We start from the raw sequence: 25,818 nt of genomic DNA, 5'->3' as shown, positions 1-25,818 counted from the left end.
ATAGCTTTCCTTTGTAGCCGTATGGCTGTGCTCGGGTAGATGACAATGAGTAATTACTCCCTTATTAGCAAGTAGTCTGTAAGGTCAGCATCTCAGTTGCAGAGGGGATCATTTATGCCACACATGAAGTGGTACATCGTTCAATATTAAGGCGAGCACATGTTCACATTTAAGACGCTTTAATTTTCTTGGTCATAGGATTTTCTTGGCAGGAAGAAAGACTGGAGTGGGTTGCCATTACCTTCGCCAGTGAATCGCATTTTATCAGAACTCTCTGCCGTGACCTGTCTATCTTGGGTCACGGCAGCCATGAAATTAGGACACGCCTGCTTCTGGGAAAGAGAGCCATGGCTGGCCTTGACCGCCTAGTAAAGAGCAGAGACATTAGACTGCCAACCAAGATCCGTATAACTCGTGCTATGGTCTTTCCAGTTGTGATGTATGGATGCGAGAGTTGGACTGTGAAGAAGGCTGACCGCCGAAGAATTGACGCGTTTGAATTGTGGTACTGGCGGAAACTCTTGAGACTCCCTTGGACTGCCAGAAGAAGATCAAATCAGTCGATATTGTCGGCCATAAACCCTGACTGCTCATTGGAGGGTCAAATTCTAAAGTTAAAGCTCAGCTATTTTGGTCATCTGATGAGAAGAGAGGAGTCGCTGGAGAAAGATTTGATGTTGGGAAAGGTTGAGGGTCACCGGAGAAGGGGTAGGCAGCGAACGCGGTGGTTAGGTGGCATCCTCGAGGCACTGCAGATGAAGGTATGTGATGTTAGGAAGATAGTGAGAGACCGGAAAGCGTGGCGGGATATGGTCCATAGGGTCACGAAGAGTCGGACACGACTGAACTGAACTCTTCTGGGTAGCGTAAAGAAATAGGAAGCGTGCAGAATGCATGATCACAGAAGTAATTCGCGCTAATGACATCCTAGTCTAGAAGAAATTGGCATGGGTAGGACATATGTAGTGCGAAGGGAGGATAAATGATGGTCGCTTGGAGTAACAAACTGGGTTCCAAGGGACGGAAAGCGTAGCAGGGAGCGGCAGAAAGTTAGGTGGGCGGAAGAGGCTAAGAAGTTCGCAGGGGCCAAGTGGATGCAGCTAGCACAGGACCAGGCTAATTGGAGGATAATGGAAGAGGCCTTCGCCCTGCAGTGGGTGTAGTACGGCTGATGATGACGAATCTTCTGAAAAGACTGAAGGGTTCCATAACGCTAAGCGGCAAAACACGAAGAAGCCTTGCTATTCTTGGCGCATACTGTATGTCTATTTCAAGGCAGAAATTAGTGGTGCAGAAACGTTTCGAATTACGAGACAGATTATCGATCTTGCGAGCAACGAATTACTGCTTTTAAGAACTAACTCGCTGTTTCACGCCCGCGAACCGCCGCACGCCCGTTCCAGCGTGGTGTGGCTGCTCCTACCGCGGTGCGCATCAAGAAAAGCCTCGGAAACGATGAAAGAGCAGCTTTGATGCGAGGTGGATTACGTAGAGGAGTGCGGGTGTTCCGCCTACGCTGTCTGTATACATGAGGTCCATTTTACACGTGTAGTATATTGCGCTATCCATCATATCGAGTCACGGTAACGCGAACTATCGGGTTTCATCCTTATCCGACAGTGCACATATGTCTTCACGAAGGGAGACAGAAGAATGAGACTGCAGACATGATAGCTGAGCGAAGAATACACACACAAGACAAAGTACGGGACGAGCGCAAGTCGCACTGCACTTTATTAGAACACAAAGTGCGAGGCAGGCAGCTAAAATGCACCAGGTGTCCACTAAAATGGCACGTAGAAAAAAAATTGCAGTAAAAAGAAAAACACATTCTGAAACTGCTGGTGCAAACAGAAAATGTGTGCAACCTGTTTCGTCATCAAGAGCACAATCGAATTCACCTCACAGCCGCTGCTTCATCTCGGTTCAAGAGAGGAGACACAGATTTCAGTCGATTAAGATCGTTATAGAGGTGACCTCTGCGGTCTTGATTTGGGGTGATCGCGCTCCTTCACCGCATGTTTCCTGCCGCTGAGATAGTTTGCCGATTCCTTCGTACAATCCATGATTCTATTATCAGCCATCAGTCCTCTGAGAGTGTCGTTATCGGTGGACTAACCACGCGGTCCTCTTGTCGACGTGGGGTCGCATGGATACGCGCCGCAGTGGAAAAGCGTAACACGAATACGTCATCTGACGTGTTTGTAAGCGTGCCGAGATGCAGAATGGAGAGGCGCGGGACAAAGGGGTGCTACGCCAGCGACCTGTTGATGGTGGAGAGCAGGACCTTCCAGGCGGCCGCGTTGAAGGGGCACTTGCCGCCGCGGTTGAAGGCGTCGCAGTCACCGCCGGCCTCGCCCACCTGGCGGGCACTGCGTAGGCCCCGGCTCAGCAGAACTTCGTCCATCAGGGTCAGGCTGCGATGGGGCGGACGTACGGGTCAGCACGCTCATTCCATTCTGTGAATCTAGGGCAACTCTAAATAGCTAGAAAATGCCTTGGAACAGCAGACGCTGCTGGGTAAATATTTTTTAAAGGAATCAGATATGCTCTTGAGCAGAAGTGGGCAACCTCACGACGTTTTAACCTAACCGCGTAAGGTTCTCCACGAAGCAAACCAATCATTTCGTCACCTGCAGCAACAGGACGACTCTGGACAAAGTTAGCCTGCTGCTCAACCGTATACCTTCAATGACGATGAATTACTCTTAGAGCTACATTTATAGCTACACAACATGGGGAACAATGGTATACAGAGGTGCGCAACCTCATAAGGTTTCACCCTAACCCCATGAGGTTGCCCATGTTGTGGGAGCTCTATTAAAATCTGCTACTGAAAAAACAAATGCTACAGATACCAGCTGTCCCAGCTACCCAGCCTAGCATCCTGAGAACAACTGAGACCTCCCGATCTTCGACTTTTTTTTTTTTTTTTTCGTTCGGCAAAGGTAACAGGGACTCCCTAAATAACTGTTTAATTATTCGGTTGATGAAGACGTTGTAAATTCAGAATTTTTGTAGATCGTTTTGAAAACAGCAAGCTGCAGATAGTGCGTCAAGGTAAAATTTGAGTATTTTTATTTAACAGCGTTAAAATAAAAATGTCACGTGACCAGCTGCTCGCTCTTATCTGATTGTCTCATCCAGTGCACACATAAAGCCCTGTCGGCGAGAGCGGTCTGAAAAAAAAAAAAGCGCATTTTATTCTCTGAAACGCATCTCGTCACTGTGATCGCGTGAAGGCCTTTTTATATTGTGCGATTATCTTTGATTCTTTGCAAGGGTTAAATGGATGCAGCTCGCACAGGACTTTGTTAATTCTAAGGGTATGGAAGAAGCCTTAGCCCTGCAGTGGGCATACCCAGGCTAGTGATGAAGATCTCTCAAGGCCGGTAAAAAAATTGTTGCATGTAAACGGCTGCCTGATGCAAGCATTTCACTCAGCTGGTTTTTAAAGTCCTCTACAACCTATGCGTCGAAACTTTGTCGCAAATCCAGTAATTAAAAACTTAGTAATTATTACAGTTTGGAGAACAAAAAGTTACTGCTGACTGAGCCATGTAACTGGAAAGAGCTTCACCCCCCCCCCCCCCCCCCCCCTTAGGCGAGGACATATCGGCAATTTTTAAACCTTGGTAGTACCAGGCTCTGCTAGCACATTTAGCTTGGACACACGGTATATAACCATTAACCCCAGCAAGTGTTGTGAAGCTAACCAGTTACACAAGCAATTTTTAATGCGAAAATACTACTACAGTTGAATCCCGCTATAACGAAATTCACGGTGCACGAAAAAAAATTCGTTCTCGCGGAACTTCGTTATCGCAAAAATTTGACGTGAAACGCAGAAAGAATTGCCCAAGCAGCAGCAAAGGCGTTTAATGCCAAAAATCTGTAAGCTTGGTTTGCTTACGCTTCACGGCGAGCAACGCCGTCACGCGATTTTCGCACTCGGTCAGCAAACCCATTGCAACATCGTCGTCTCGGACAGCAACGAAATTCCTGATGACATCAAAAGCGTCCATCACCTGTACGGCGGTTGCCGCAGCCGGCTGTCACCCGTTAATAATTAGGGGGGTATTATTAACGATGCGCCCTTAACGGTGCGCACACTCCCAGACACCCTTTGAGTGAGTGGGGGTAGCTGTTCCGGTCGCAAAGGAGATGCCCTCGACCTGCGTGGCAAGCTCAGCCGGAATTCAACTACCTTGTGGTGACAGAAGGGGGTGGTCGTTTGGTGCCCAGCGGTCGCCGGTTCAAACCAGAGAAAGGATCGGAGTCAGAAGTAACAAACAAAACACAATTTATGCACAGCAAGAGACGATACAAAGGAATACACAAGATCACTTGAAATACATAGACGAGAGGTTCACAGAATACAAACGCTAAGCATGCAATTACACAGGTATCCAATAACGTAGAGGCTTTACAACAGATCAAACACGAGAGAGTTACATAAACAAACACCAAATTGTTCACCGGGCACTGTTGCAGTCCGACGCCTCAAGAGTCACGATGTGGCCGCCATACGAGACGAGCGCCGCTCCCTTGAAAGTCCGTGGGCTTGCCAGCAGCGGGTGATCCCCGGGAGTCCAGTCGAAACACAGGCGAACACGTCGCAAAACACTTGACGAATTGACTGACTGACTGACTGACTGGCTCCTCAAACGGCGCGGTCTCTTTAAATAGGGCGCGCCGCGTCTGTTTGTTAACACGCGTCAAAGCTAGCGCGCACACACACATAGCTTCGCTGGTTATAGCTCCCTCTTCTCCTCCCGTTGAGCCGCGCGTCGTCATTGGCCAGGTCCCATAGAACCTTCTCGAAAGGTCTGGCACATTCCTGGCCGATGAACCACCGTCCTCCCCGGGAAATGGGAAAGAGGGTCACGGCAATGCGTACAAAGCTACGCGCTCTCCCGCGCGGGGAAGGGGCTTTGCTCCCCATGCCTTCCACGCGACGCCGCGCGCGCCTAGCGCTGTACCGGCTTGCTGAAAATGGGCGCCGATTTCGTGACACTGCCCCTCCCTTAAAGAATATTGTCCCACAATATTCACAACAACCACGAAAATCGCGCGCACATGCATGCGCTCACAAATATATGGGGCAAATGACCATATCACACACATTGCACAATTTTCACAAACTGTAATAACACCTTACAAAATTCACACATCAATGCCATGAAATTCACAAACATAGCAACATACTGTCGTTGGATACATGCCAAGGATCAGTAACATAGAAACACACAAATATTCAAATGTGAAGCACCCAAACCTAAGCCATGCTTTCGCCTATATTTCCACACTCGGGATGCACCTTCTTGGAACGTATCAGTTCCTCTCCAACTTTCAGGAAAGCGAATTCTCCTTTTTACTAGACACTGCCGTTTCTTCCTCCCGCGAGTTCGGCTCTTTTTCCGTTTACTATAGAGCCTTTTCCATTGCGAGTTGTTCTCGCTCCGGTCTTTACTCCTGAGTTCTGCTTCCCGATCGGAAGTTAGGCCAGATCTAACGCTACCTTGCCTAGCAGCGCTTCGAGCAGGCCGTCTCATTCTTTCTCGGTCTGGGCGGCTCCGCATGCGATTGCACGTCCAGGCGTTCGGCCGCTTCTTCCTTCCTTTTCTATAGGACATTTCCCTGTCGACTTTGTCTGACTTGGCAGGTTTGGATTCGTTTCTTTTTGTTTCCACTTTTATTCGCACCTTTGGCCGAGGAACGTTTGATCCAGTTTTACCCGCATAATCAGAACCTGGTTGTCTGAAAAGAACGTCCTTTTGAGAACTTCGTTCTCCCTCAATCCCAATTTTCTTTCTTTTCTTTACGATCTTCAGCCGTACCTTCTTGAAGCAGAGCTCAGTTGCAACTGGAGGCTCATTCTCCTCACTTTCAGTTACATCCCGTTTCTTAAAAGTTTCCTTAAAATGTTTCTTGAATCCTTTCATTGCAGTACAGTCTTCGCTTTCTTCCCTTCCTGAATCCTCAAGATTAGGATCTGTACCGTCACCTTTATCCCAGCTTTCGTGCTCACTGCAATTTGAAATCTCCTCATCCCGGTCACTCATGTACTCAGCCATGGTGTCATTTAATGAGGAGCTACAATCCTGCCCTTCTTCATCTTCAAGCTTTGAAAACACCGAGGTTTCTGGCTCGACATCTGCCGTTGCAGCTTCTCTGCAACCTGTCGTCTCGGAGGGCACAGTCTCATTTTTCTGAGAATTCTGAACTCCAATTCGGTCATCTGAAGTTTCTGTTGCAGGAACACGCTGATCCACAACCTCATTCTGGCTGCTGGAGCCAGTTTCTACAGTACCTGTGGCTGTCAATGTATCGCTTGGTTCACTGTACTTTATAATATAAGGAAAGGTAACCTCCGGAGGCTCGGTAATACCTTTCAAACGCCGAACTTCAGCCAGCTTTTTGAGAAGGATCTCTCTCTCTTTTAAGAATTCTTTTTCTTTTTCTGCCTGCCTCCTGAGCCATTCTTTCTCTCTTTCTTTCTCAGCCTCTTCTCTTTCCTTCTTAGCCTGTTCTAGAACCTCTCTTTCTTTTCGGTCCACCCATTCTCGCAGTTCAGCTCCTTTAAGACCCTTCTCTAGGCCTAAGGCAACAATCTCCTTGATATTCATCTTCAATCTGAACTGCCTAATGCTAACAAATAGCACTCTCAATGGACCTTACACAACCGCTTCAGCGCGGTACCTCTCGTTATCGCTCTGCTGTTACACTGTTTACGACCTCTTCGTAAACTCTTCCAACTCTTTCTCCGTCCTCTGAGCTCGAGTGCACCAAACGTCCTGTCGCGGACGCCAGATTAATTGTCACCCGTTAATAATTATGAGGGTATTATTAACGATGCGCCCTTCACGGTGCGCACACTCCCAGACACCCTTAGAGTGAGTGGGGGTAGCTGTTCCGGTCGCAAAGGAGATGCCCTCGACTTGCGTGGCAAGCTCAGCCGGAATTCAACTACCTTGTAGTGACAGAAGGGGGTGGTCGTTTGGTGCCCAGCGGTCGCCGGTTCAAACCAGAGTAAGGATCGGAGTCAGAAGTAACAAACAAAACACAATTTATGCACAGCAAGAGACGATACAAAGGAATACACAAGATCACTTGAAATACACAGACGAGAGGTTCACAGAATACAAACGCTAAGCATGCGACTACAGAATGATTCAATAACACAGGCTTTACAACAGATCAAACACGAGAGAGACATAAACAAACACCAAATTGTTCACCGGGCACTGTTGCAGTCCGACGCCTCAAGAGTCACGATGTGGCCGCCATACGAGACGAGCGCCGCTCCCTTGAAAGTCCGTGGGCTTGCCAGCAGCGGGTGATCCCCGGGAGTCCAGCCGAATCACAGGCGAACACGTCGCAAGACACTGACGAACTCACTGACTGGCTGACTGACTGACTCCTCAAACGGCGCGGTCTCTTTAAATAGGGCGCGCCGCGTCTGTTTGTTAACACGCGTCAAAGCTAGCGCGCACACACACATAGCTTCGCTGGTTATAGCTCCCTCTTCTCCTCCCGTTGAGCCGCGCGTCGTCATTGGCCAGGTCCCATAGAACCTTCTCGAAAGGTCTGGCACATTCCTGGCCGATGAACCACCGTCCTCCCCGGGAAATGGGAAAGAGGGTCACGGCAATGCGTACAAAGCTACGCGCTCTCCCGCGCGGGGAAGGGGCTTTGCTCCCCATGCCTTCCACGCGACGCCGCGCGCGCCTAGCGCTGTACCGGCTTGCTGAAAATGGGCGCCGATTTCGTGACACCGGCGCTTCCTGTACGTCGTCGTCTTCTTCATCGGAAGAGTCCTTATCATTCCGGGCAGCTTTTATGATCTGCTCATCACTCACATCTTCGTGAACAACAACACAAGCGTCAGCGCCGATGTATTCGTCGAGCTCGAGATTAGGCGGCACGGTTCCTATTTCTCCCAGCGTTTTCCAGGCGGCCGCGATCCCCGGAGCCGGTGACGCCTCTTCGTCGTCGTCTGTAACGCCTGGTGTTAGGCCAGCAGAGTGTACGGGTCGACCTTCGGCAAATCCGGCGTGCCTGAAACAGTTCACAATTACTGAGCGCCCCAGTGTGCTCCAGGCAGCAGACATAATCTGCAGTGCCACGTACAAGTCCACCTTCGTGTCTCGGCCGGTTTCAGTGTTAAAAAGCAGCCGCTGAATTAACCTCCCGCGGTAAGCGCGCTTCAGGCTAAGAATCACGCCCTGATCGAGAGGCTGTAAGACAGACGTGCAATTGGGAGGGAAAAACCTCAGCTCCGTGTTAGTGAGCTTGACTTCGTCGGAGTGATGCGCTGAACAATTGTCCAAAAGCAAGCAAACTTTACGGCCCTGCCGCTTCATGTCGCGGTCGAATGCCATCATCCACTCGGTGAAAATAGCGCGGGTCATCCATGACTTGTTGTTCGCCTTGTACTGCACAGGTAGGCTACGAGTTCCCTTAAAACAGCGCGGCTTAGCACTTTTGCCTATGACTAACGGCAGACGCTTGTCCGAGCCATCCATGTTTGTGCAAAGCAGCACTGTGATGCGTTTTTTGCTGTGTTTGCCGCCGTGACAGCGCTGCCCCTTGAAGTCGAGCGTCCTAGCCGGCAACATCTCGTAGAATAGCCCGGTCTCGTCGGCGTTGTAAATGTCTGCAGGCGCGAAGTTGCTTAAAATTCCGGCCATGTTACTCGCCTTCCAAGCAGCTGCTCCGTCCACGTCTGCTGACATTGACTCGCCGCACAACACTTTTCCAACGATGTTATGGCGGGCCTTGAAACGGTTTAGCCAGCCAATGCTGGCTTTAAAATCATCAATGCCAAGTAGGCATGCATAGTTCAAGGCTTTCTGCTGGACGATGCTTCCGGACAGGGGGACGTTGCTGGCTCGTGCTTCCACAAACCACGCATGCACTGCTTTGTCCAACTCTTCATGGAGGGGCCGCGTCACCTTTTTGTGCTTCGAGGATGTGCCTGAAGCAAGTGCCATTCTCACGCTGTCCTTATTGCCTAGAATCGTTGACAGCGAACTTGCAGGAATTCCGAAGTCTTCAGCAATTGCCGCTTTCTTCCTTCCGCTTTCTGCTTGGGCGATTATTTGAGCTTTTTGCTCAAGGGAAAGAGTTTTGCGTTTTTTCACTTGCGTTGCCATCGTGTCCTGCGGATGAAAACTCGTCGTTGTCGAAGAGAAAGGCAGCGAGTGAACAACGCGACCACGACACAAAGCCAAAATGGCGGAACTGCAATCACGTGATTTCATGCTTAATGTGGCTTTGGATTTGACTTGGACTTCTCGCCAATAAAACTAGTTTCGGTTTCGATTTTGAACGCGAAAATTTCGTTGAAGCGGAAACGCTCTGCAAAAATGGTTCGTTGTGCAGAGAAATTTAGGCCATTAATTCTTGTAGGATACTCGCGGGGAATAAAAAATTATTCGTTGTCGCGGAAATTTCGTTGTGGCGGTATTCGTTGTGGCGGGATTCACCTGTACACACATTAAAAGCCAGCTCTGAACCTTTTTGTGTCAAGCCTTTGCTGAGCTCAGGCGGAAAAGAAGAGCCCGTCGGAGCGAAGCCGATTCAAACCCAGAAATTTCTCATCAAACGTGAGTGCGGGGCCGATTAGCACGCAAACGCACTCGCGCTGTCTATTGGACGTCCTCGTCGACTTCCATCTGTGCGTAAAAGCTTTCGCACGCCCTACTCAGTGCGGTAAAATCCCAGTTTCTTAATAGGGAGCCTTTCTTGGCTCATGGGCTACTGAAATGTTCGCAGGAACTTACAATTAGAAAGATATCTGTCTCCACCGGGAATCGACCCCCATCCGAGCGCGAAACCACTACGGCACGCTGGCCTCGAGAGAACTGGACCGTAATTCTCATTGTCTAGGATGAAGACGATATTAGCGATGGCAATGACAATGAGCCCTTCCATTCAGCTGTGCCCACTCTGCGTATGAGCGGGTGATTTGACAACGGATGTTCTAACATGGGCAGCGCGGTATTTACCGCAATTTTTTGCTTTTTGTCTAACAATGTAAACACGTACGTCGACGAACTAGCAACTGACAGTTTATTTTGTTTACAGAGAGTTACTGAGGCCAACCGATGAGCACGAAGATTGTCATTAAATTCGCTCATGTTTTTTCAGCTCACTTTCGGCACATTCGCGTGAAGTAGTGCTTCACCAACTCGCCCAACAGTATGTATCAACGACGTCAAGAGAGCACATTTGCTATTACGTGTGGCTTTCGTCATGTCCCAAATGCCAAACAGTCAACAAACATGATACGGATGTTTGGAAAACAATTGGTCCACATTGAACTAACACACGTACGAAGCATATAGAAAACAAATGAGAAATCAAAATTTGTCACATCCAAAACTAGGCTATACTACACTGTTTCAGAAAGAGAGAATACCGACTGGATTATAAGTGAGTAAAGGTATTTTGAGTCTCTAGCTAAGAAAATTTGATGCATTAATGAGAAAAGCAATTTCCTAAATTCTAAAAAAATATATATTCTGCATGGAGGACCATTTTTATTTGCCTGCTTTAAAGGCCGCTATAACCAGCAGTACGTGGCTGCTAAGGCCTACGTTTATTTGCTCGATCAGCCCCGCGTGCACTCGCTAGCGTCTCCTCTCCAGTGGTATGTACTGTACTGCCAGCTTTGAGAGTTACATGGTGACCTCTGAGGCAAGCGCAGTGCACAAATGAACAGTCAACTTTCGATTAAGGTTTTCTTTTTTAAACAATTGCCGCTTCGCCCACCTGAGCATGGAGTCGAGGACTTCGACGGGCCCGGCCTGGCGTCGCTGCTTGCTCTGCAGTCCGGCGTCAGCGGCCTCCGCGGAGGAGGCCCCCAGGCGCCCCACCGAGCACATGGCAACCTTGAGGCAGGCGTCCGGGTCGATGTTGTAGCGCCTCAGGACGGACTCGAAGCGAGCCGCCACGCTGTCGTCGCTACGGTTGCCCGCCCATCCTGACGAAAGGGAGCACATGCAGCTCACGTCGCGTTCACGACTGAACGCCATACATACAGTCACGTCCAGTACTAAACGGAACAGTTAATTAGCACAAAACAAGCAATTCTCTTGTTGCGTCTATGCACGGAAGGGAAAAATGCCAAATGCACAAGAATTACCACTGTCCAAATGGAAAGAGATAAGAAATATAAAACACATGAAGGCTTGTTTCTCTCTAATATTCATGGAGGGATCATTAGTCAAACGCGAATAATGCGCAAAGTTTTTTACACTGCAGCTAATTGTACCGAGCACCGCTAAAGAAAGGACATGCCGAACATGCCGCTGTTCGTGCTTGACGCTTTCAGCGCTCATCTGACACGGCCATCTTCCGCCATAGTCCGCACTACGAAAAGTAACGTCGATATGGACCAATCTGGGTGGAGCACCACGGCAAAGGTCTTGCAAATTGGTGTGAAGCTAACAGACTCTTTATTACCCAATCGAAAACTTAGGTCAGCCCTTCTTTCTCTTTACACGACATCGCTTGTCATTGCGCCCATTGATCGCATTGTGTTCTTCGGAGTATGCCTCGATTTCCAGCATATCTTGTATAAAAGTTGCGTTCAGAATAAGAGCGTTGCTTCTGGCCCGGCTTTATTTTGACTTCCGGACTCTATCACCTATTTTACGCCAGATTTTGACAAGGTAATCGGGTGGGATAATTTGACCTTGAATACACCAGTTGGTTTAAAGTTAACTAGACCATTTAAATTGTGTTGATCAATTACTCCAACGACTTTGACCTTTTGACACGGAACCAATTCGAACAGAGCTCTCGATCTTTAAGTTTAGAAGGTTAAAGCTCCATAACTTTTTTTTTTTTCAGTTATTAGATACACAGTTATTCATCGGTATTGCATATCGTTCTGAGGCAGCACATAAGCGTCACAAGTTTGGCCACTGTTTCGAATTCAAAAACAGTCCACTGTCCGTATTTTTAATTTTCTTGCATTTCACCGCGTCTTCATATCAGCATTTTGCTCATGACATAGTATCTATACCTGTCGACAAGATATATTTTCTGTCGCCTGCTTATTATTTAGAATATTTAATAGAAAGCTTCAAATGCAAACATTTTTGAACCAACCATAACCAACAGGAACATGAGATTTTCACTGCAAATTTATCTACTCTTTTCAGCAGTTAAAACAAATTACGGAGAATAAATGTTGGCTTTCTGACGGCATATCTATTTGAAACAGGTTCCATTTTCTAGTCTAGCTTCAAAAAAGACAGCTTAAGGAATTCCTCTTTTAAGCGTGCTCTAATATATTCATTAATAATGATTGTTAACATCATGAAACGTTTTTTTTTTTTTAATATACAATATACGTTGAGGTTGTCTGTCCTGCCTGAGAACCAGTTATTTTATTGCCTTCTTTGTGCTATTGGCTGCGTTCTTATTCAATTTGTACGACAATGAGTTTCAATAGCCCCACCGGAGCGGCGCAGTGGTTACGGCGCTCGGCTACTCTACTCAAAGATGCGGGATCGAAACCCGGCCTCGGCGGCCGCTTTTCCATGGAGGCGGAAAAAAAGGCGCCCGTGTGCTGTGCGATGTCAGTGCACGCTAAAGAACCTCAGGTGGTCGAAATTTCTGGAGTCCTGCACTACGACGTCTCTCATAGTCAGATTCGCTTTGGGATGTTAAACCGCATAAGCCATACCAAATGAGCTTTAACATGCACTTTGACCTATTATGGTAATGTTCACGCACTGTATTGTGCTTTGTGACATATAACTTGTTTAATGGGTCTTTCCACTGTTCCACTTTGGAAACCCCCGCTGAATATTTTGGTATATAAATATTTTATTTCAAGCAACAGCAAACCGACTAATATATATATATATATATATATATATATATATATATATATATATATATATATATATATATATATATATATATATATATATATATATATATATATATATATTGTAAGCACTGTGAGTGACCTTCATCTTCATCTCAGCGTAATCATCATCGGTCATCGGGTCGTCGGGATACACATCCTACATTGAGGACGTACTCGCCCTTTGCCGGCGAGTTAACAATGGCATGGTCGAGGCTGAACGTGTCGGACATATTTTAAAAGGAATTGGCTCTTTTGCCTACGCAGCTCTAGCTGCCCAAAATCCCGTCACGGTGGCAGACATTCGTGCCACTTGCCAGCGACTTGACTATCTACAGTCGCGCCGCCTCAACAACACCTGGGATCCGAGCCAAATTCCCGAAACTGATCTGCGCACCATCATACGATCTATAATACGGGAAGAGCTCCACAATGATATTTCGTCGGTTCCTGCCTTCTCACGCCCACCTGCTCAATCTACTGGGTTGCGTGGCATTATCAAGGAGGAGCTTACTTCACTCAATCGTCCCATGGCTACAGAACCACCAGCCCCTCCCTACGTTCCGACGTATGCTGAAGTCACTGCGGCTCCTCCTCCTTGTCCTCCTGTCCATCACGCGCCTGTCCCACCCAGCCTCGCCGCCCTGTCCCCGCGACCACCGGTGTATGGTAATTGGCGGCCTCTCCCACCTCGTCCAGTATGTTTCTACTGCGGAATCCGCGGCCATGTAACACGCGTTTGTCGCCGACGACTGCGAGATGAGCGTGCGAGCTATGGGTACGTTCGACGTGACGACGCCTACCAGCTTCCTCCTCGCCAGTACTACACCGATAATGACCTCCGTCCCTCTTCCTCCCCGTCGACTTCTCCTGACCGGTCTAGGACAGCACGGCCATCGCGTCGTCGCTCCCCGTCACCCTTTCGCCGGACTTCGTCGCCCCTTCGCCCTCCATCTTCAGCTTCTGCCCGCCAAACGGAAAACTAACCTGTGCAGTTTCCGGAGGTAAAACTGCACCGCCTGTCGTCGCTCCAATTCCTCCTCTGCTCCCATCAAACATGTTGACTGTATTCCTTGAGGGACATGAACTGGAAGCTTTAATTGATACCGGCGCCGCTATTTCTATTATGAAACTTGACTTGTGTTTAAAACTGCGAAAAGTGCGCACACCTTATACCGGTCCTCCTTTACGTGCTGCAAATGGACAGAATATTAACCCTTGTGGAGTGTGTACAGCCCGAGTCACCATTGATGGCATCTTGCACTTCATTGAGTTTGCTGTCCTATCCTCCTGTGTCCATCAACTCATCTTCGGCTGGGATTTCCTCCAAAACGCCTCAGCAGTCATTACGTGTTCCCCTCCCACTATTGAAGTCACTGAATGCAACATTCTTGCCGATAGAGAACCACTTTCTTCCCGTGTAGTTATGCTTGCCGATCACGTCCTCTATCCGGGCAACGAAGATATTCTGTCTGTGACTTCTGACGCCGTCACCGATGGCGACGTCCTGATTACACCCAGCCCTCGTCTCCTGTCAAGAGGTATTATCATCATCGTGTCCCTTCTTCGCTTCTCCAGCGGTTCTTCTCTTCTCGCCGCATTCAACACCACATCAGAGCCCATTCTTCTGCGACGCGACTCTACTGTTGCATCAATTGCTTCCGCCCAGCCTGTCACACTTCTTCCCATTTCCACCTCCGATCGCTCTGATTCATCCCCTGCCTCGCTCAGTGCAGCACTTCGCCACACGATCAGCACCGACCTGACAACAGACCAGACAGACGCATTGCTCGCTGTATTGAACAAGCACGCAGACTCGTTCGACGTCAATTCCGGCACACTGGGTCAAACCGCTGCAGCAACGCATCGCATACTCACCGACGGATCAAGCATAGTTAGACGCCGGCCTTATCGTGTTTCTCCAACAGAGCGCAAAGTTATTCAGGAAAATGTTGCTGACATGCTTGCACGCAACATCATACGCCCATCGTCTAGTTCCTGGTCATCGCCTGTTGTGCTAGTGCAAAAAAAAGACGGTTCGGTTCGTTTTTGTGTAGATTACCGTGCTCTAAACAGAATAACTCGTAAGGATGTGTATCCCCTCCCTCGAATTGACGACGCCCTCGATTGTTTGCAAGGTGCCCAATTTTTCTCCAGCCTTGACTTAAGATCAGGCTACTGGCAGATCCCCATGAATGAAGATGATAAAGAGAAGACCGCCTTTGCAACACCGGACGGTTTATACGAATTCAATGTAATGCCTTTTGGACTCTGCAACGCTCCTGCTACATTCGAGCGTATGATTGACACAGTTCTCCGCGGCCTCAAATGGAAAACATGTCTCTGTTACTTAGATGACATCGTCATTTTTTCTTCGTCATTTCCTGATCACCTTACTCGTCTCGATGAAGTTTTGACAGCACTTTCCAGCGCTGGCCTACAGCTAAACACGAAGAAATGCCGTTTTGCATCAAAATCCATTAAAGTTCTTGGCCATCTCGTAAGCAGCGAAGGAATTAAGCCTGACCCTGAAAAAATCGCTGCTGCGCTGCACTTTCCCCGTCCAACTCGGGTCAAAGATCTCCGCAGTTTCCTCGGCTTGGCATCATACTTTCGCAGATTCATCCGCAATTTCGCCTCTATTGCCTCACCTTTACATGCGCTTCTTCACAACGACACGCCTTTCATCTGGTCTCCTGCTTGCGAAGAAGCATTTGAAACTCTGAAGCGTGCTCTGACTTCGGGTCCCGTCCTCTGCCATTTTGATGATAAAGCACCGACAATTTTGCACACCGACGCCAGTAGCCATGGCATTGGCGCTGTCCTTCTGCAACGCCAAAACACCTCTACAGAAAATGTTGTTGCCTATGCGAGCCGAACTCTGACTTCTGCGGAACAAAACTACACTATTACCGAACAAGAATGTCTCGCCGTCGTCTGGGCTGTTCAGAAGTTTCGTCCTTACCTGTACGGCCGTCACTTCACAGTCGTCACTGACCACCACGCCCTATGCTGGTTATCCACTTTGAAAAATCTGTCCGGTCGTCTCGGGCGGTGGATCCTCCGCCTTCAAGAGTACGACTTTACTGTCACTTACAAATCGGGCAAGAAGCACAAGGACGCCGACGCTCTCTCTCGTTGCCCTATTGCTTTGCCGTCGCAACCCATGTCCTCGCATTCCTCTCCTGTCCCAACGGAGTCAAGCCATTTAAACCCTACAGTTATGCAGTCTTTGAGCGCCGCCTCTATTGCTCCCATGCCAGATATACACTGCAATCTTGCTCACCACCAGAGTGCTGACCCTTACTGTCAAAAGCTGATTGATAGTCTCAGCGGTGTTATTAGACCTCCAAATGCCCGTCTCCGTCGTCGGCTCAAAAATTTCAAGTTACAGGATGGCACATTATTTTGGCACAACTACAGCCCACTGGGCCACACATGGGTTCCCGTAATTCCTTCTTCCCTGCGTCCTCAAGTTCTACAAGCCTTTCACGACGACCCCACCCCAGGTCACCTTGGGTACCACAAAACCTACGACCGCATCAAACGTCGTTTCTTCTGGCCTGGCCTTTCAACCTCAGTATTAAAATACGTAGCGTCTTGCATCCCTTGTCAACGACGCAAGCGGTCTACGTCGCCTCCTGCCGGTCTCTTGCAACCTCTCCCATGTCCTTCCACACCTTTCGAAGTCGTCGGAATCGACTTGTATGGACCCCTGCCCTTGACTCCAGCTGGCAACCGCTGGGTCGTTACTGCCGTTGACCACCTCACCCGATACGCTGAAACCGCAGCACTTCCTTCCGGCTCCGCTTCCGAAATCGCCAACTTCTTCCTCCACACCATACTTCTTCGCCACGGCGCCCCTCGCCTCCTCCTTAGCGATCGTGGCAAGTCGTTCCTCTCCACCGTCCTCGCCGCAGTGCTTCATGCTTCAGGCACGGTGCATAAAACTACATCTCCTTACCACCCTCAGACCAATGGCCTCACAGAACGCTTTCATCGCACCCTTTCTGATATGCTATCCACCTACATTCACCCTCAGCACAACAACTGGGACTCTTTACTCCCCTTTGTAACCTTCGCCTACAACACTGCCGTTCAACGAACCACCACCTACTCTCCGTTTTTTCTTGTTTATGCCCGCCATCCTACCTTCTCCCTCGAAGCATCTTTCTTCACAGCTTCTACTCCTTCTGCCGCGCCTTCCCACGAACAGTTCGTGTCTCGTATCGCCCACTGCCGTGATCGTGCCCGCCTTCAAACTGAAGCCACTCAAGCTTCCAGGAAAAGCACGTATGATGCGACTCATCGCTCAGTGTCTTTCCGCCCTGGAGACGAAGTGCTACTCTGGACACCTACTCGCATCCCCGGCCTGTGTGAAAAGTTTCTGAGCCGTTTTATTGGCCCGTACACGGTTCTGGAACAAACTTCCCCTGTAAACTATCTCATCACACCTGCATCGCCTGTTCGCGATCGTCGGTGTCGCGGCACCGAGATTGTGCACGTGTCGCGCTTGAAACCCTTTAACCGCCGACCTTAAGATTTAATTTGCGACCAGGATGGTCGCTTTCGTTCGGGAGGGGGAATGTTGTAAGCACTGTGAGTGACCTTCATCTTCATCTCAGCGTAATCATCATCGGTCATCGGGTCGTGCGAAGAAGACGAAGTGTTGCTAAGCTGTGGCTAGTCGGTAGCTGCTGCTTCGGCCTACCTGAAGTAAAAAGGTGAATTTGCTGGTGCGTTCTTCTGCCTCACAATATATATATATATATATATATTTATTTATTTATTGAAAACGAAAATATTTCTCCCACATTTTTACTATGATCAGACAAGCAGGCCGTACAAGAGCTCTCGTGTTACATTTCACGAGGGCTAGAAGACCTGTTCGTACATCTCAAGAAGGTGCGTGCAAACGATTAGAATTTTTAAGAAAATGGCGATCTCTTCGTCTTTTCTGAGTAGCCAACCCTCAGGTGGAAGCTCAAATATAAATGACGCGCGTACATGCTGCTCTGATCGGCTCGGAGGACTCCTGGATATAACGAATGTATGAGCGCTTTGTACTACACAGTAATAATGCTGCCTAAAAAGTTCAATAATATCACATAGTATAGGAAAAGAGTTTCAGATTGTTCTCATCTTGCCCTTGGCATTATGAGGCGAAAGCGATAACGGCTCGCGTGACAGCACCACTTGCAGATAACTGTTCGCGCATGCGCACTTTTCTACTGGCGTAATCGCTAATTCTTTATTTGTGCTCCTGTTATCTCAACTATACTTACTAGGAACCAGTCATAAGCTGCCTCATTATGCCAAAATAGACAAAGCACAGATTTAAGCAAGCTCTGCGAACGTGTCTGCGTGGCTCACGTGTTTTACGCATGATCAAATTGTCCCAATGGGTTCTATTCCCACCTCGCCGCTTGATCTCAAAGTGAAAGCCCGAGGTGGCAGCTCCTGTAACGTAGTCTGCCACGTGGTTTTGTGACGTCACACAACCCGGTGAACAATCAGTGCGTGACCATGAACGTCCCCTGCCAGATATCGCTTAGTGATTTCTCGCTCCCAATGTGGAATCTGGAGAACGTCCGAATTCCGGCCAATACGGATACCTTAACGTCGTCGCGTTGAAATTTTCAATTTTATGTCAAGCAAGAAGGCACTTTGGACGGACTACAGCGTAACCATTCAAACTGCAACATCATGGCAGTGGTTAGGCACGCGTCGAATTGTTGGTTTGGAGTGAATACGCAAGCTGAAAATGATTTTCTTCCTGGAAACGAGAATTGCTTCGAGGAAACTGCTTGAGCTAGAAGACACTATATGGGACTACCGATATATTCGTGTTTCGTATCTTTAGGCGGAACTCCAACGCATGCAATCTGCAGCTAGAGTTGAGGAAAACTGGTGTTTTTCGCGTAATGCTCCAAACAGTATTATACCTCATGACCCAAATGTGATTTTTTTATTTTTAGTGCAACATCTTGCCAACGCTAACGAATTGTTTATTGAACTTGTAAAGAAATGCTGCTGACGAAATAAATTTGCTACATGGTGTCACTTTTTAGATATTCAAATACATATAAAGTTTGCAGTAAACATATTTTTTTTTTTTGTGCTGGAGTGTAAAGGAGCATGTCAAGATAGAGAAAAAGTGCAATCGTAATTGTAACAGCCATGAATAAAAACAAGTTGAATACCTGGTTTTAATTCTTTTTCTAACACTCGTTTCAAACTGAATCTCAAATTCGAAGACGTGCTCAAACGTTGAAAAAAAAAAAAAGCCTGAAATAATCAAGCAGATTACTTTCTCTAAGCCACAACCACAATGAAAATTCTTAGAGAAATCAGAGGTGGTCGAGCGTCACACGTCGGAAGTTTGAGATGGAATGACCCAAAATTCGATGTACAGGCATCAACAGCTTGTAATGCTATCGCAATGCCAACATATATTGGATTCAGGTGTAACTGTGATTAAAAAAAAAACATAATTAGGCCTGTGATTCAGAGGTATTCGCTTTGATATCTTCCAGTCATCTCATTTCTAGTACTTAAACTAATATCAGCCTCTATGAACAACCACCAACGGTGAGACGAAATTAGTGTCAAAACCACTGTCTGACCGTGGCGGCGCGTTGCGGCCGGAGGATCAAGAAGAGGGGTGGTTTCGGTTTCGGCGGGTGTTTCCACGGCGATGGCGGCCGGAGGCGATGTCAGGAGGCTGACGTTGACTGCAAGTCGCACGTAGGGCAGCGGCCGGAACGAGCTACTCAGCATCACCGCCGGCCACACGACGCCCGCTACGAGACAAGGAGGGGCTCTATAAGGGGCACCGGACTGAAGCGCCGCTCACGCTCTACCACCGCCTTACTGAAGCAGCGGATAACCCTGCCCTTTAGGTCGCCCATAATGCGCGTAGTCGCGTTGAAGACAGGCATCGCTTTCATTGTACAAGTCGTCATCATCATTACCCCAAAAATGTCAGCTGTCTATTGCAGGACACAAACATCTTGTGCTGGTGTTCAGTCAACTTTGTCGCGGGGCCAGTACTACTCACACACTTCCTCATATAATCCGCACGCCATAGTTTCGGGCGCGGGCTGCTAGGCTTGCTTCCTCACCCAGTCTTATCGGTTATCTTAATTGTCTTCACATTACAAGGCCTATTCATAAACATTTCTTCTCATCGCGCCATACAACGTGAAGTAGCTTTATAATCAAGGGCAAAAAGTTATGGAGCGCTTTTGCAATCACCCCGGCTGGGCCTACATGCCACCGAATACCTTTCACGTGTTTTCAGTACAAACAGTGCAATACTTCCCAAACAATCCTTAAAGAAAAAGCGCACTGTTTACTTGTGAGAAATTAAGATGGATTAAAATTAAACGTCTCATTTAATTGACAGAAACTGAGCCGAGCGGCACCCCTGAATGCCTCACCGTCGTTTCAAGATCATCATTGTGCAATATTTTTAGCACGAAATTGTTCCAGAAAACGTGTTGTCTGTTACCACGCAGGGAAAAGAAACAATTATGACAAAGCAGTGAATGGTTCCTATAGCGTAACGTCTGCCGACCTTTGTTGGTGCGGAATACAATTCTGCTCAATAATCTCATTGGAAGACGGTGGCAACACGCTCCAACGAGCTGAGGCCACAAATAAATTTAGAGGCGCGTTATCGGCTAGGGGTTATTTTTACCGCCTAAATGCTGATTGGAATAGTCTGGTACTGCTGTCCACACGGACCACACATTCTTAGATGGATGCGTGACATGACACACCTACACAGATCTGGTCATGCGGCCACGGCTGCGCAGTTGATCACGATTGTGTAGAGTGTTCGAGCGGTATGCGGCGGAGCAAATTAGGTTAAATCTTAACGCAGAAGCTTCGTTAGGAGCAGTGAGTTACTTTGCGGCTGCGCATGAGCTAGTGTATGATAAGGTAAAGTCATTACCAGCCTTAGAGTTTCGCTTTACATCTTCCGCACAGTACCGCTCGAACGTTCAGGAGGTGTGATCGCTTGTACCTTTTCTTTCCGGTGTGAAAGTATTTATGGCGAACGAGCCATGCCTAAAGTCTGCCACCAATCTGTGCTACATTACACAGAAGAAGAGAATAGTGCAAAGAAGAGAATAGTAAGGAAGATCGGTGTGTGGGATTTAACTTTCTGAAAGATGCACGTAGAATATAATGGCGTAGGCCTCAGATTAATGCAGACCATCTGGGGTTCTTATAATTGCATCGGCATTTCTTAGCATAAGGGCACATTTGCATTTCTCTCACAAGGATGTGTGGCTAACGCAGACGGTATTCGATCGAGCCACCGTGGGCTCTGCAGCAGAATGCCACAGCCACGCACTCAACCGCTGTGACTCGTGAAAAACGGTCACCAACGAAACTATGAGTAAATGACTGGGCTGCTTGGTGTGTCATGAAGCAGAAGTGCATCGCACGCACGATGTATAACAGGCAACGTATACCGTACACACACGTGCATAACGCCTGTGCTCGTGCCGGCACCACCGGATCTTCGCTATAATTTCGCGGTGTTAATTGAGCGTCCTTAGTTTTAGAGCTGTGCTTCGCTTTCAGGCGGATCGCTCTCCCCTAGACATTATTAAGCCCAAAAGGGAGAAAAAGCGGAGTAGCAAGCATGTCCTGCCTTGTAGGAACACGGCATTCTCTCCAAGCTACGGGGCAGATTTTTATGGTTAGAAATACAGAATACCTATGGTCGGCAACGGAAAGTGGTACTCACTTCAAAATTTCCGAATCTCGAGCAGTTTACTTTAATGCATCCTCATTGGCAACCCCAAAAGCCTAGTGTAATTGCTAAAGTCTCATGTCATTGCTAATTGCATGAAATAAGTATGATTTGAGGAGGAAATGTATACCTCTGTTGCCAATAGTATAGCATTTTGGTAAATTTAGAGGTTAAAATCTACCTAGGGCTTAGAGAGAATACCGTGCTAGGGAGTGCACTATAGATGACGTTGCACCCTTTTTACGCGTACACCCTTGTAGGTTAAATTATTTTTAGATTACCCCTTCATTTTCTTAGGGACGATTGCTCAGTGACACCATAATCCTGCAATGCGTTTCTGGTGATACCCACACCTTTTGCGGTCACGCTGCTCCATGTCGTAAGTACCATGCAGATGTTTTTGAACAGCGACCAGAGGCAAGTCTTTCACGCAGAAATACCGCTATCGTAACATGTTTTTCAACTATATTTACACGTTGATGTATTAAAACTGCGAGCAGTATCTCTTTGCAGAAGGCCTGCACAGCGAGGCAAAAAATCAGCTAATCAACTTTTTTATTTATTACTTTAAGGGGTAATATTACATTAGGAAGTTGAAGGTCGTCAACATCAAATGTATGTCACCGTTTTAAATTTCCTCAATTGCCCTTGTTCATCAAAATACTGGACGTCAAAAATCGGCATCTCAAAACTCTGAGATAGCTTCCACGCATCGCACGCTTTGTCAACGACGTTGATTAGTGTGGTCACTGTTGTCATGATCATAATACCTTCTTGCACAACAACGAATACGCAAATGGCGCCCATTTTACTCCCATAAACTTCAAACACGTGTGGAAGCATGTCATTAATTAATTAATTAAATAATTAATTCATATTTGACAGTCAAATAATGAGAGCGACGCCAATAATAAATATAAATAGTTGAATAAAATTGAGAAGACTTGATTAGTTAATTTTAGTTAATAATGCGTTCAACCATTAAGCACTGTAACACATGCACATAGCGTGTGCCCTGTTGTACAACCCATCTGCACAGACAGGGGCGAGGCCTGCATCTGTAAGCGGTTAAACAAATCACCCGGAAAATGCCTCTTTTCAAGGAGCCCGGGTTTCATGGCCCACTCCTTTCGAACGTTATACAGAGGCCCCCTGTTCGCCCGTATTGTGGGCTGCGCACCCACCTGGCGTGAATCCCACGTAGCTCAGAGTTCCCGGGAACCAGAATACGAGCGCCGCCGCCGAGCTCAGCAGCACAGCCAGGGCGCCCACCGCGTTGTAGCTGAGGTGCCTCCGCAGCAGGGACAGCGCAGACTGCAGCGCCGGACGCAGCATGCGCCCAAACACCGGCAGTGCCTGGCGAACCTGCGCAGAGGGTGCTGGCTCGTTGATCCGCTCAATAAGGACGCTGGAGTGTGATTTTGTTGGGCACGCGCAGTTGGAAGACAGCAGTGATTGCCTTCTAAAGGGCTACATCACTCCCCGTAATACATTGACCCGCTGACTGGCAGTGAATTCTCCTTCCAGCTTCATCCATATATAGACTGCGTCAGACTCGCCCAGACTGCACCCGTGTTCAGAAATGGTATCTCCCAAACAACTAAAATGGCTGCATTGGAATAGAAACAAGTATTATTCTAGAGTGAATGATCATGATACAATTTTGCCTCAGCCACAGCCGCGGCGACCCTTCTATGGAGGCAAAAACGAGGCGCCAGTCTAGTCTGCGCACGTGCACGTTAAAGAACTGCAGGTGGTCGAAATCTCTGGAAAAGATCATGCGGGCGGTGCCTATATGAGTGCATTTTAGAGCTTTAATATGCCAGGCGTTTGACCCTCGTTTCTGTCTTCCTGCCAACGCTGCTTTAATTCAGCGAGTGTAAAATCTTCTCCGTCAATGCATTTTGGAGATGAATGCGACTCTAGCGAAGGAGTCACTCGGCAGCTGCCGCCGACGGTAGAGCAACGCATGCAACCGGAATGTCCCTACAGATGCGTAGTGTAACAGAGCGCCACTTGGGAAGAAGTGTCGTGCGAGCACGGGCTCGAACGCAGCTTAGAGGGGCAAACGTTTATGTGTCGCAATGCCGATCACCTGCAGTTATTTTTGGTCTTAAATATGCGCACTCCACTGTCGTCATAACTGTACGTTTAAAAAATGTTTCGCTTCAGCGCCTTCACGCACTAAACACTCTCCACATTATTTTAACGCGGGATGGCCCACCTCGCTCACGGCGTCCTGTGCGGCGAGGTCACCGGCAGACGTGGTCTCCTTGCCGGCATCGGCAGCTGGAAGCGCTACAGCAGCGCACAGCAGGCAGCAGGCCAGAGCCCAACGCATGGCCAGGCAGATTTTCGGTGTCGCGATCTGGGCAGGAGGATTCCGGCAGTGTTTCAGAGCGGGAAGTCGCGGAGCAGGCGTCTGCGAGCTGTGGATCGAGATCAGCACGTTACACGGCTTCAGGAAAAAAAAAAAAAAAAGAAGGAAGTACACGCAAAGCAACCTGCTGGCACCACAGGTAAATCAAACAAAGAAGCATTCAATTTACTTGCAGGCTGATTGAATTTGCGAAACATGGCAATAATACGGCAAGTTTCAGATTCAATTCAATTCCATCCAATTCAGTTTATTTACCAGTATATCTGGAAGGATTTCAGGGCTAAAGGCTGCCCTGAGCTGCTTGACGGCGTCATTAGATTGCTTTCCATTCGAGATTCGATTCCTATTGCACGATTCTTTCAAAACTCACACAGTACTCTTACGTGCTGGTATGACTCGTGGCTATACTGATGGTGAAGTTTCCTTACAAATGTTTTCCTCACAATGAAAAATATGAAAGCGGTGTTCGTCAAATGCTGCATTACCCATACGTTTCCTCAAATGTGACTTTCCGAATTGTTGCATACAAAGCTCCGAGAAACATTGGCCCAGTGGTGTAAGTATACAAATATATTCTCCCTTTCGAGCTGTTTATGTATCAACTGAGAGCGCCTTCTTTTACACCCGCTCTGCGCAGCACAAAGCTGCTGTGAGCAGACATGTGCTTGAGCTGAAAAGCTGCACGAGTCCTTCGTGCGTGGGGCCAGGGCCTGCGTGCCCCAAACTCCTCTGTTTAAAGAGGAGAAAGAGGAGATTTTACTTCTATTGTACTAACACGCAGTAATCCAACAGTTTTCGCTTATGATCAGTCCTTGCTGCTCACTTGTGAATGTCGCGCAGACGTTGATTTCCCATTTCCCGCACGCAATTCAGCCGTCCAAAGAGCGCGAGAGTCTATCCAACAGATCATTGACTCTATATGACATGCACATGCTCCGAACGTCACTTTATATTAAATTAAGCGATCTAAAGTAAACACCAATTCTAATCACCATTCGACAAATAGTCAACAATGAAAGGACTCGCCTTGTTTCAAAATCCGAAAACCAAGGGGAGATGATGGGTTTATCGAAGTCTTCTCAACGATCTGTTATTGGGAGGCGTTTCGACACGCTCTTCGGGGCCTTGGTACGAATGCAGGTCGCACAGGGTAGCGTAAACTTCGCGAAAGGTGCTGAGAGTGAGTGAGGCCCCTTTTCATCGCAGTGTCGTGAATGTAAGACCACAGCAGCAAGCCACGTGACCAGCGACGAGCTTTCTTTCATTGGCCAGCAGCTAAATAGTAACTCAGTGTCGTGGGTGGTGCAGCGGATGAGAAAAAAAAAAAAAAAGAACGGCAAGCACGGTGTCAGGCACAGGGTTCTTTCGCATCTGTCTGTACCTTAAGAGAGTTGAACTAAGCGGCTGACGCCGGTGAAGTTCGCCCATTTATCCAGCGTCGTTTCCTGTCGCGCAGCCAGCAGGAGTTCAGCGTAAATCGATGTCTTGTGAACTCCGTTTTCTTTGCTTCCTGAATGCGTCCCAGTGAGCGAGTTCCATCGCTGCGCCGAAGAAAGGTCGCCAGAGACCGCAGCGACACCGTGTCGCCAAAGGACTGTCACGGCGTAGGAAGATAACTGTCTCTATGCCTGTCAGCTGCACGGCGGGCGCCTGCGGTCAATCGGCGACAAAGTATTCGAAAATGGAATGCGCTCAGTGTACAGTCGTTCAGGCAAGCGTCCTTCAAGAGTCATCCGTCTCAGTCGCAGGGCAGACCTCCCACAAGTAGCAAGCTTTCTT

The 25,818-nt window shown here is 48.1% G+C and overlaps 2 protein-coding genes across 2 annotated transcripts in view; one reads left to right on the top strand and one right to left on the bottom strand.

The window, feature by feature from the left end:
* LOC146177626 (uncharacterized) overlaps window positions 1-25,818 on the top strand; it is an 83,975-nt gene that overhangs the window by 21,183 nt on the left and 36,974 nt on the right. The window lies entirely within an intron of this gene.
* Window positions 1,770-24,077, bottom strand: LOC146177627 (uncharacterized). The gene is made up of 4 exons (XM_084581167.1): window positions 23,884-24,077; window positions 22,844-23,024; window positions 10,780-10,990; window positions 1,770-2,417 (listed from the first exon to the last, which is right to left on the bottom strand). The coding sequence occupies exons 1-4, from the start codon at window positions 23,998-24,000 to the stop codon at window positions 2,252-2,254; spliced, it is 675 nt and encodes a 224-aa protein (XP_084437293.1). The 5' UTR covers window positions 24,001-24,077; the 3' UTR covers window positions 1,770-2,251.

This window comes from Amblyomma maculatum, chromosome 10, assembly GCF_055883805.1.
Source record: "Amblyomma maculatum isolate TAMU_Amacu chromosome 10, ASM5588380v1, whole genome shotgun sequence".
Classification (NCBI taxonomy): Eukaryota; Metazoa; Arthropoda; class Arachnida; order Ixodida; family Ixodidae; genus Amblyomma; species Amblyomma maculatum.
Note: the sequence above shows the minus strand (reverse complement) of the source record. Positions and strands in the feature narration are given on the sequence as shown.